Here is a 12,468-nt window from a genome sequence, read left to right as displayed (position 1 = left end):
TTAAGTATTTTAATATGACTTGAATTTTAGTGGCGGCATTCGATAAAGTATCAGCACTGCGATAAGGTTGCTGTTGGCTCCTCTGGAAATTTATTAAAAAAGACTCAAGCATTTAGTAAAAAACAACAAAAGCATCAACATGGTCTACACTGTCACAAGCAAGGTAAGTTTCCAAGTTCGCAAAGTGAATGACAAAACAATATAACCATAACGTTAAGTTTTATTTCGTGGAGAAGAGAAAAAAGGTGCTAAATATGACAACAGCGTGTTCTTTTTGGTGAAATTAGAAAACAAAGTGCTTAATCATTAAATCATAACGTAACGAAAATACCTATAGGCGAAAAAGATAGAAACGAAAAACAACAAACATCAAAGAAATGACGTGTTTTTAGTAAAGGGTCAAGTCAAATACACACATTCGTGCTAACATAGTTTTGTGAACAGTGCAAAAAAAAAACTAATGCGAACAATTATTGTTTTTGTTGTTGTTGTTGCAACTTAACATAGTATGCCTGTATTCAATTAAGTAATCAGGCAAATGTGTCAGAAGACGACAGTCAATAATGCCGCATAGTTGCCGTATAACTCGAATTGGCTGTCATTTGGCTGTGATTGTCGGTTTTCCCCCAATCATATAATCACACCGGACTCTCGGATGTGTAATGGTCAAATTCCCTCTTAGAGAAGTGTCAAGCTTCCCCACATTCTTCATTGGCCACTGTGGATGATATCATTTCTATATTGGAGGAGAACTGTGTTTCTTTTCATGCTAATATAGGTACATTCGCAAGTGCTGTACGTCTGTTTTGTGGGTTTTTTATTGTCTGTCTCTGTGTCACATTTTTTTCCTTTTGCTATGACTCTTTGGCTTTGTGTATTTTATTGTTATTGTTTCATGGCGAAAATGAAAAAAAAAACACAGATAAACGCCAAAAAACAGGCAAACAAGTTAGATTTACTCGGCATAATGTTTTTTTTGAATATTACTTGAGTGTTTTGAGAATGGCGGGGAATATAATTAATGATCAGTGTGAGAGTAAGGTGGTTGAGAAGGCTGGAATGAGTATCTCAACCAGAGACGGAGAGACTGAATTGCTGCAGAATTACAGTAATTTGCGTCAATTGCATTTTTAAGTAAAACTGATGACTGAATGTATTCCTACCTAAATTGTTGTGAAATTAGTTTTCTTAAGCTACCCAGAATTTGGGAATTAGGCCAAATGTCAAAAACTGTAGAAATACTGGACAAATTATTACAAATTGAACAATATCGATCAAAATTAATAAAAAAGAAAGGAGATTTTTGTCGAAATATGTGGGCTTGAATTTTAAAATATTTTAAATTAACGCTTTATTTAATTACCTGCAAGAATCTTCTAGTTTTGCAAATTGTTTCGATATCATAAAGGGACATTTTTTAATTAATTCAAAAAAGTTTTTGTCCAGAACTGCAAGAATGTATAAGTTTTAACCACCGATATTCCCAAAATTTCACCCCAAAAATTAAAGGTTCAATAAATGGGAATTCATTCATTTGTAACACAGAAGCATTCATAGCCAAAATAAATTTTTCCGCTCATTAATATTTTAAAATATCAAATTGCAACCATTTCGGCTGCGAATTTGTCTAGGGCTTTTATTACAAACAAAAACGGCTCTATATGTAGTTCTATCAAAAGGTTGACCGAAATTTAGGCAAATTTGGAAGGGGAATTTGCATCGAGTAAAAACCCAAAGAGTTTAAGTACAGCCGATTTTGGTTGGTATTTGAGAATACTTTGAGACTACTTCTTTGAAAACACCAGATATCAGAAGGTACCACAAAATGAGGGTTATATTAAATAATAGGCCTTTATTGAAAATTTCCTGCTGGGACGGTTTACTTTGAATTATAAACAGATTTGGTTGAAAATGTGTCTGATACCTTCAACATTAATCTGTAGGTGCGGATATATAGAGTAATAGCAAATAGTGTTTTCGAGGGGTGAACTTGCCTACTAATAATTCTAAATGTCCAATTACAGCTGATTTGGTTGGAAATAGTGACCAAGCTCTTCAAACACCGAAAATAAAGGGATAAACTATCACATGGGGGACACACTTAATGTGAACCGATCCAGTTCATTTTCAACTCGAAAGAATCGTAAAAACTACAAATTCCTATGCAGAATTTGATTTTCTCCCTCTCTCTCTCTCTCTCTCTCTCTCTCTCTCTCTCTAGATATTGTTATCTTCCTCTTTCCTGTATCGATTTTGTTTAGTAATATATTTTTATGGGGTTTCTCACAAATATTTCAAGGCATTCTTTTAAGCTATAAATATTTCTTAAGTATTGATGGAAAAGTACCAGTTGAAATTTTTCCTATGCGACACAGTTGTATAATATGAGATATTTTTGTTATACATAATCGGCATCAATTTTTTAATAATTGGGAATATAATTTTAAATTTACCCTATAATACAGGATTGTTTCAAAAGAAATCTATCTAAAGGAGCGAAAACGGCGAAATTTTCTCATATTATAGTGCAGTCGGTTTGAGTCTATAGATGTCGTTCTTTTTTCCATCACATCCTCAGATAGAAATATGTCTCATATAAAGGTTTTTTTTTTTAATTATTTTCACCAAAATAATTGACTTTTTTCAGATTAAATTTACTTTCCTAAGTCATTTTAATGCTTCTTTCTTATAAAGTTTAACTAACAACTCCCATCTATGCACACAAGCATGAGTAACAATGAAGCAAGAGTTTAAAAACAATGCTGCGAGTGTGTCTCTCAATCACACCGGGGAGAAAGAGTTAGCTTAAAAACAACCATCGGACAAAACTATTCATGTCCGCGAGTTCTGTACTTCAATGACTGACAACAACAACAAGACCAGGTGGCATTGCAGCTCGTCATAAACAGGGTGTCACACATGCAATGGGATTTGTTTGTGGCAGTGTCAAAATTATAACGATTGATGACCCATTCATTCTCTCCATCCAACAATTGGAGTTGTTGGGGAGAAGCAAGAGTGGGGAAATTGGTTTTTCTTTGCCGAGGGTGGGGTGACGGTGGTTGCAGGTGAAAAAACATAATGAACTAAGGTGTGTGGGTTGTATATTTTATAAAAAAAATAAAGTCTCGTGTCATTTCTTTGATGTTTGAAAGGGGGTTGATTATATTGCGTGGTTAGAGGTGACCTCAAAATGAAATGGACAAAACGATAAGACTGAGTAGTGACACACATTTATTTGTATTACTATTATTAATATTGGCGACGACCATTCCCTGGGGTATATAAATGTGCATAACAGTAAATTGATTGTGCAATGGTGGTCATAAAAACCCCCGAGTTTTTCTGCTAGAAATAAATACCACATTGGGAGTGTTTTTTTTTTTTCAGAGCAGTAACCAAACGATATCAAAATAAATTATTAAACCACAAATAAAGTCAGGAGGATGCATGCCTTAATAAAAACAAGATATTATTGGAAATCAGTCATGCAATGATTGTAAATTTATTAAAAATTGTCGCTATATTTGGTTCGAAAGTGGGATCATTTTTAATTAAGTCAAGGACATTTAATGTGAGATTTAAAGGTGAGAGTATATCAAAGGCTTTTTGGACTGGCTTAAATCTGACAGGTTGTTCGATTAAATATCATAACAAATGATAGAATTTCAGTCAAATAGGGACCTATGTAAGACCAAGACCATGTCAATAAGATCACCCCGGAAAAATGTGAAGAGAAATTATCACAAATCTCTAAAACGATTAAATCATTTAAGAAATGTTGCTGTCTAATAATTGCCATTATTCTGCTAATGATTCACGTTGTAAAATAATTGAATTAAAAAATAATTTAGTTTCTAAGATGACTCAGCAAGAATTCCGATTTGATCAAATGGAATCGTAGTAACTGTTGAGAAGCTGTGTGACGTCAACAGCACAAATGGATGATGAATCAATTTGAGTGAAGTATTTATCGATTTCATCTTTCTAATTTAATAATAAATAAATAAAATATGTCAGTCACTGTCAAAGTAATGTTTTTCTAGAGAAAAAAAAATCATATTTTATCCATGGCACGATCTACGGTACAACGAATGTAGTAAAACTTTAAGATAATTGTGAAAATGTTGACATTTTGTGGACCGACATTGCCCATCTCCGAACTCGATCTAAGTTTGACAATAATAATACGATATACCAAGTTTGGATCAAATCGGATACTCCCATATATCGCTAGATCGACTCCAAAGGGTATAAGAATAATAGGTTAAATAAATCTGTATACCTACGTATTTTCAAAAAAATAAAATAAAAAAGGCAAATATGGCATAAGCATAACCACACCATGATTCACAAGCAAGTCACACACATACCTCAAATACTTCCTCCCAGTCTCAGGTTTACCAACATTCTTCTAATCGATCAATGAGTAACTAATGACAAAAATCTCAATATGAGCAAAAATCTTAGCTATGCTTCAGAAATTTTAATTGTGTATGTATGACTAACAAAAATGAATTCGCTAAGAGAAATATGGTAATTATTTTAAAATAAATGATTAGCAATAGCCTTAGCTTTGAAAAAAGACAACAACAACATCAAGAAAAACAGATTTGCCAAACAAAACCAGTATTTTTTGTATGCATTAAACAAAAGGCAAGAAGTGATATGAGTGAAACAAATATGCGCAGGTGTGTATGAGTTTGATAAATACCCGACTCTTTGAGACCTTGGGTCATTTCACCAATATTACTAAAATTTCTAAACTTGAACCATTTTTAGAACGAGCCGAAATACTCAAATCCTTACTAAAAACCGATTATATTGCAAAGGTCTTCCACCACTGAATGAGTAATTCTCAGAAGTGACCTTCAAATGTATATTGGCCGGGATTAAAAATAGTCACGGCTTTGTGGAAATTTTCGTATTTTCTTACATAAAAGTTAGGGTCTTTTTTACCCGCTAATGATTGACCAAATTTGTAGGCTTCTACCCAGCCCTAAACTCTCTAAAAAATTTGGTCCATTTCAACCCCTAATTATTTTGCAAATAAAAATAATAGGGTTCTATTCTGAACCTAACTCTACCTCCATTTTCAATTTCGTGAGAATCGAGCCATAATCCCTAACCCTACCTCCATTTTCAATTTCGTGAGGATCGGACCATAATTCCGACCTGCAGCCTTATTACAAATTAACATGGACAGACGAACAGACATACATAGCTAGATCGACTCAGCTCGGCAAGATAGGAAGATCCATATTTAGTTTCCTATGTCGGGGACCAATATTTCGAGGTGTTACATAATTTTTGGCCCAATCAAACTTATAATACCCCCAACACAGTGTTGTAGGATATAACAACAGGGAGTCGAATTGTCCGAATCGCGAACTATAAGCGCCATAGGATAATTTTACTGATTGTTAAATAAGCTAATCCCGATTGTGTTTGATGCTTAAAATTAAACTGTACTGTTATATGGTGACCCGGTTTAGCCACTTTTATGTATCTAACATCCTTAAGGTAATCTTAATTCCTTTTACAATTCAGCATTTGAGCCCTGCCAACACTATTTTCCCAGAAAATGTGAAAGTCTTGAATTCAGGTTTCTAAGTCAAATCTGTCTTAAAAACGTGAAAAAAAGCCCCAAAAATATTACTGGGATGTTTAGCTAAGCGGATTTTTGTTATTCTTTTCGCCAGAGAAATTCACACGATTTGGTAAAAAAATAGACTCTTAATTATTTTAAATATCAAAATAAGCAGCATTTCAGATATGTAGAAATGCTGGTATATAACCTTGAAAAGAATTTGTTTATTCAGGACGAAGTCTGCAGACATTTTCTAAGACATTTAAAAAAAAAATAATAAACAAGTAAAGAAGCAGCTACGTTCCGCCGGGCCTAACTATTTATACCCTCCACCATTTGGAAGGAATTTGAAAAAAATATAAAAAAAAACGTCGAAAAATATCGCTCAAATGAAAACCTTTATATGGGGGCTATACGAAGACATGGTGCGGGATAAGTATTTTTTGTGATAGGCTGTAGTAACGATTACGAAACTTCAAATACGAAATTTGACGCAATTCCGGTGAATAATATCGCTAATATCATCAAAATACGGATTAAAGGGAGGTACCGTTGTATGGGGGATATTTTAAGACGTAGACCTGCATAGACAATTTTCCGTCATAGGTTGTAGTACCCATTACGAACGAAATTTGAAGCAATTGCGGTGAATAATGTCGCGAAAATCCTGGAAATCCCCGAATATCTCGGGTTAGCGTTGTATGGGTGCTATAGTAAAACGTAGACCTATATAGACATTTCTCTTTCAGGGTGTAAAGTACTCAGAGGGAACTCCTTGCGCTGATTTTCAGACTATTCAATTGAAAAATGTGGCCAAAATTATGAAAATACCGAATATCGGGGAGCGGGGCCATTGTATGTGGGCTATACGATATCGTGGGTTTTTATAGACAACACTCTTTCAGGGGGTAAATTACTCACAGAGAACTCCTTGTGTACAATTTCAGACAATTCCATTAAAAAAGGTGGCTAAATTATCAAAATACCAAATATCGAAAGGTACAGTTATATGGGGGCTATACGATATCGTGGACCGATATAGCTTATCTTCGGACTTGAACTGCCTGCAGACAATATACATATCGGTGCAAAATTTCAGCTTCCTATGTTTATTCGTTTTGACTCTAGCGTAATTACAACAGAGGCACAGACAAACAAGGCTAAATCGTCTTAGTATTTTACGCTGATCATATCATCGCTTTGTTGGGTCCAAAATTATTATTTCAATGAGTTACAAACGGAATGATAAACTTAATATACCCTCCATACTATGTATGGCGGAGGATATACCAAAACTACCTTTAAGAAGATATTATTTGGCATTGGTGTGGTGGTTATCTTAAAAATATAAACTTATGAACTCTAAAAACACCTCTTATCTTTAATGATAAGTTCATGTCGAAAGATATCTTTTACATAAAGAGGATTTAGATAATGGATAAAGATTCCAAAAACTCTTGATTAACACTCTTTCCCTTCCCTTAAAACCCTTCTAACATTTTATAAGTAAATATGCATGCATATACATTCATGGAGAATATGTCTATTCGGGGTCTTGATCAACAACATTGAGTTCAAAGTCAATTTTTAAAAATTGACTGCCAAGTTATTGACCAAACAATTTTAAATTTATGATTAAAACGGCAAAAAAGTTTTTGTTATCTCTGCAGAAAATAGGGTACAGAACGGAACATTCACCCGATTTTTTCTTTTTTTAATCAAATGTTTAACCTTTGGATTTTTTGGCTTATGAAAAAAGTAGGAGAATTCCCTCACACATTTTTTTCAACATTTTTTGGTTAAATAAAATATTTTATCTATTTCTGATTTTTTCAACCCATTTGATAGGGTATAGATTTTGATATGGCCATCCCCCTACCCTATGGAGGGTTTTCGATATGTACCCAACAACAAAGCATACCGTTAGATTTTGATAAATTTGAATATTTTATCTTTGTATAGAAAATTATTGCATATCTATTATTTTCAAATCAAGCCGTTCTACTGACATATATTTATATTCAGTATCTACACCTGCTGGGTATGAGAATAGTATCGCCTGACGACATTAATTATTGATGGGGCGGTGGAGCGGGAGCAGTAACAACAACAAGGTTCTAACTTTGCTATTCTCTTCCAGTTAGAATAGCAATGCCAGCAGCGTCGCAATTGCCATTATGACATTCATTTACTTGTCGACAACGCTCAACTCATTTAGGGTGACAATGACAGGTTTTTTATTTTTTTTTGTCTATACTTCATGCATAGGAATTGTACTGCTGGTCTGGTGTTAGCTCCTTTCTATGGTAAAAAGCGAAAAAAAAAAACAAAACGTTTTGCCTAAATTATTCCAGACGTTAAAGCGATTGATAAGAATGGAACGTGTGGTTTAATTTTGATAAGGATTTCTAAATTTTCTCCCTAGACCCCTAGAAACCATAAAAACCGCTGTAATCGGAGAGCAATGGTTAAACATAAACTGTATTTGTTCATAGCAGTTTTATTATTATTTTTTTTTAATTTATGTCTCTTTATAGCCACTTCAATTTTTATCTCATTCCAATGCTTTTTTTATAAGGGTGTAATAGAAATATACAGGGTGAGATAAAAAAAACTGCAACAAAGTAAAACACCACAATTTTTCCCATTTTTTTTTCTAAATTTTATTGAATAAAAGCAAAAAATATCGGAAATAGCATCAAATTTTAGAATAAGTTTGGATTTGTTCGAATTGATCACCTTGGGAACAAATTATGGCCTTTAAACGGCCAATGAAATATTAGTAACTCTTTAGTAAATGTAAGGTGTTGAGCTATAGCATTTTACCCACAGAAACCGCAAAAACTAAAGTTCAGAACACTACATCAAAACAAGTTGAGTACAAGACAAGAGACAAGCAAGCCACTACACTACATGCACGGAGATTTACATATATTTGACTCTTGACGCCCATTTTCATTTTCGTTACACCCCAGTTCTCCAAACGCACAACTGTGTGTTGTTTCTTATCACTAAAACCTGTTGGCATTATTGACTAGGTTGAAGATACCGCCAACGCCACCACCTCTGTGGCTCCCCCCATAATGTGGTCGTAATTTCATTAGTTATTGGGTAAATAACACTCACCAACCCTTAATAAACATTGCAAATTATATAATTATAATAAAAAAAATTTACACCCATTTACATTGACGGCTATCAAATGTCTTCCTCAAAGTAATAAGCAAAACGAGGTTAATACGAATAATTTGGGAAAAGAGTAAAAAGGGTTATAGGATTGGCATCAATGTTTGAGCTTTAGATACCTTACTATTGATTATGAAATCGATTCAAATAGAACAAATTGACGGAAAAGGGTGACACGATTTAGATGCAGAAAGATCCCGAACAGAAAAAAGTAAAAAAAATATTAAGTTCAGCCGGGCCGAACTTTTAATACCCTCCACAATTGGGTAAAAAAAAAAAACATTTTTATTAGAAAGTATCTGAATTCAAACGTGTTCCACTTCAAACTACAAATACCACTAAGACCGGTTGGATAATGCTGTTAAACTTAAAAAAAAAAAACTGTGGGCGAGCCCGTTATATGGGGGCCATACCAAAACGGGAACCTCTGTAGGCAATTTTATCTCATCTGCCAAATCTTCCTAAATACCAAATTTGATGCAATTTCGTGAGTAAATATGACTAGTAGTACGTTTATATATATGAGGGTTAACCCACTGGATTTGGATTTAAATTGTCATATCCATTACTTTTACTCCAAATAAATCCTCTAAAAGTAGGTTAACCCTACAAAAAGTTCTAACGTAAACATGGCATAGGATTATCAAAATAAGGAATATCGGTTGGTATCGTTATACGTGAACTATAGGACCTAAATATACAATGTTCTGCCACCGGAGCTAGAACCCATTATGAATCAATTTTTAGACAAAGCCATGGAAAAATGTGGTAAAAATCGTTAAAATACCGAATATCGGCAGATACCGTTATATGGGGGCTATACCATAAAAACTTAGTTCCGCCACCGGAGCTAGAACCCATTGTTACTTACAAATACCAAATTTTAAACAAATCCGTGGGAAAATGTGGCAAATATTATCAAAACACCGAATATTGGGAGGCACCGTTATATAGGGCTATAAAAAAAGTGGACCTATACGTACAATGTTTCGCCACCGAAGCCAGAACCCATTATGACCGACAAATACCAAATTTTAAACAAATCCATGAAAAAATGTGGCGAAAGTCTTCAGAAAATCGAATATCGGGAGGTACCGTTATATGGGGGCTATACAAAAACGTGGACCTATACATAAAATTGTGCTGCCAAATTTTCAAGCTCTACGTTAAATAATGTAGGCTTAGGCCAAGGCCAGTTTCAGGACTTGATTGCTTTAAAGACATTATCCTTTAAATAGCGAGGTAATAACTTCTCCTATAAACTCAGAAGAAGTAGCTACTAATCAAATCCATATTTGTTACTTTGAAATTTCTTAACTCTGCAATTCAATAAATTAGTTTATGGGGGAGGAAAATCTATGGCTTTGATCCCTGCTATCTAAATTAATATCTAATTTCCTTTCCTTGTCAATATACATATGTGATTTTTTCAATTAAGTGTTAGGTTAATTAGCAGACGTATTTACCCATCGCCGAAATATAATATGACCTCATAAAAAGGCTAATCATGTTGTCACGACACGCTAACTTTAATTACACATGTTAGCCATTCGCTCACTAATGTATTTTTTTCTTCTATTTACAGTCTGATTTCGATCAACAATTGGAAAATGCCGGCGACAAGTTGGTGGTTGTGGATTTCTTTGCCACCTGGTGTGGTCCCTGCAAAATGATTGCTCCCCGCTTGCAGGAATTGTCCAATGAATATGCTGATAAAATTGTTGTCATCAAGGTAACTATCGAACTAAAGTCAAAGTAGAGAAAAAACTTACGAGGATGATTATTTACAATTCTGACAAAACTAAAAACTCACATGGTCTAGCCCAATGTGTATTTAATAAGGTCACATAGGAACCAAATTCAGGTCTTAGTCTTCTTTTTCTGTCAAAAGTTTTTCTGTGTGGAAGCCATTATTAAAAAGAAGTCTGTTTGACCTCGCTGTGTCTCCTTGCAAATACACCTTGGAACTAGCCCCAACGTAGTATTCCTTTTTGTATTTCATAACTAATAATTTTTTTGTATTCCCCAATTTCAGGTCGATGTCGATGAATGCGAAGATGTCGCCATGGAATACAACATTTCCAGCATGCCCACTTTCTTGTTCATCAAAAAGAAGCAAGAATTGGAGAAATTCGCCGGTGCCAATGCCGAAAAATTATTGGCCACCATTCAAAAACACGCCTAAATCAAATACAAATTAAATAGCCTTAAATTTACTTTGCTTTATATATAATGATGATATGTAAACAAAATCAAGAAAAAATACATTTATATACATAAATAATTGTCATATAATAATAACTTTAATAGACCACACAATTCTTCTTTGCTTATGCCTTAAGAGAAAACACACATTCTTTTTTTTGGCTAATATTGTTATTTTGTAAACCTTTTTTAATTTAAATTTTATAAATTTGGAGACATTATTGAAATATTGTTGTTTTTTTAATCGATTTTTTTGGCTCTTTGGAGTGGAAGGCTACTAGAGGAGATGTTGTATTACGTCACCATTAAAAAATTCTTAAATGGCTTAGGCAATGCCTATTCTAGTGACCTTCCTAACACCTTTATTATCCTTCCACTTTTGTTTTTTTTTTTTTTTTTTTTTTTTCAATCCATTCCCTTTGTTATATAAATTGTTTTCTCCTTTCATCAATAGAGGAGCATTTTTTAAAGTAGATTTGCCGTTAAATGAGTTTATATTTTTTAATAAATCTTTGAAGAAACAATAAATGTCAACAACTTGTTTAAATTTAATTGGTTTTACTGTGTTAGAAGAAAAATTAACGAGATTTAATTAGGACCAAGTAAATCGTTAAAAATATGTTTTATTTTTACAGTACCATGAGTTTCAACTAACAATTCTATCCTTTAAGGACACAATGGGTTAGAGAGAATATTGTACTTTAAAATGGACAGATTTTCTATGTTGAGAACCTACCTATACGGCATGGACTAATAACATTAATGTCGGACCCAACAAATAGTATCCCATCTTTTGAAATAAAACCTGAGATAGTATCAATTTAGAAATGCATTCAAAACCTCGGTGAAAAATAACGGAAATTGAAAAAATCTCGAAACGGTAATTGGCAATTTATTTTGTATTTTGATTTTTATATAGAAAAATATAAATAAAAACAAGTTAAATAGTGTCAGTCGGTTGTACTCCTTCAGCTAATTTTATTATTCTTCAATATATTGTTTTTGCAAAATGGTCAGGTTTAATGCCTTTATTGTTGTTTTTATAAAAACAACATTTGTGTATTAGTGGAGAACGATGGTAATGTTTACCAGGGGATAAGGCAGGGAATATCTAGTTTTCGGAAAGAGACACCAATTCTTATCATGTTCCCTTGTTTTTAGTCTGGGATATTGTCCCCAAAAGTTATTTTAAAAATTACTTCTATGACAAAAAAACATTTTTTACCCAAGTGACGAAATCGTAAGCTCAATAGAAGAGGAACCAAAGAATTAAAGTTAATTAAATAATCGTAAGCCCCATAAAGCATATATACTCATGATCAGCATAAAATTCTAAGTCGATTTAACTATGTTCGACTGTCTGTCTGTTGAAGTCACGATACACCCCACATTATTTGACGTAGAGCTTCAAAATTTGGCAGAACAATTTGTATTGTGTCTAGGATGGTTGGTATTGATATATCGGTCCACGTTTTGGTATATTCCCC

At 33.5% G+C, this 12,468-nt stretch overlaps 1 protein-coding gene across 1 annotated transcript; it reads left to right on the top strand.

The window, feature by feature from the left end:
- Positions 1–11,386, top strand: LOC101887490 (thioredoxin-2). The gene is made up of 3 exons (XM_005177375.4): positions 1–163; positions 10,362–10,508; positions 10,812–11,386. The coding sequence occupies exons 1-3, from the start codon at positions 140–142 to the stop codon at positions 10,959–10,961; spliced, it is 321 nt and encodes a 106-aa protein (XP_005177432.1). The 5' UTR covers positions 1–139; the 3' UTR covers positions 10,962–11,386.
- Positions 11,387–12,468: the final 1,082 nt, after the last annotated feature.

This window comes from Musca domestica, unplaced genomic scaffold (genome assembly GCF_030504385.1).
Source record: "Musca domestica strain aabys unplaced genomic scaffold, Musca_domestica.polishedcontigs.V.1.1 32, whole genome shotgun sequence".
NCBI lineage: Eukaryota > Metazoa > Arthropoda > Insecta > Diptera > Muscidae > Musca > Musca domestica.
This window is presented reverse-complemented; position numbering and strand designations above follow the sequence as displayed.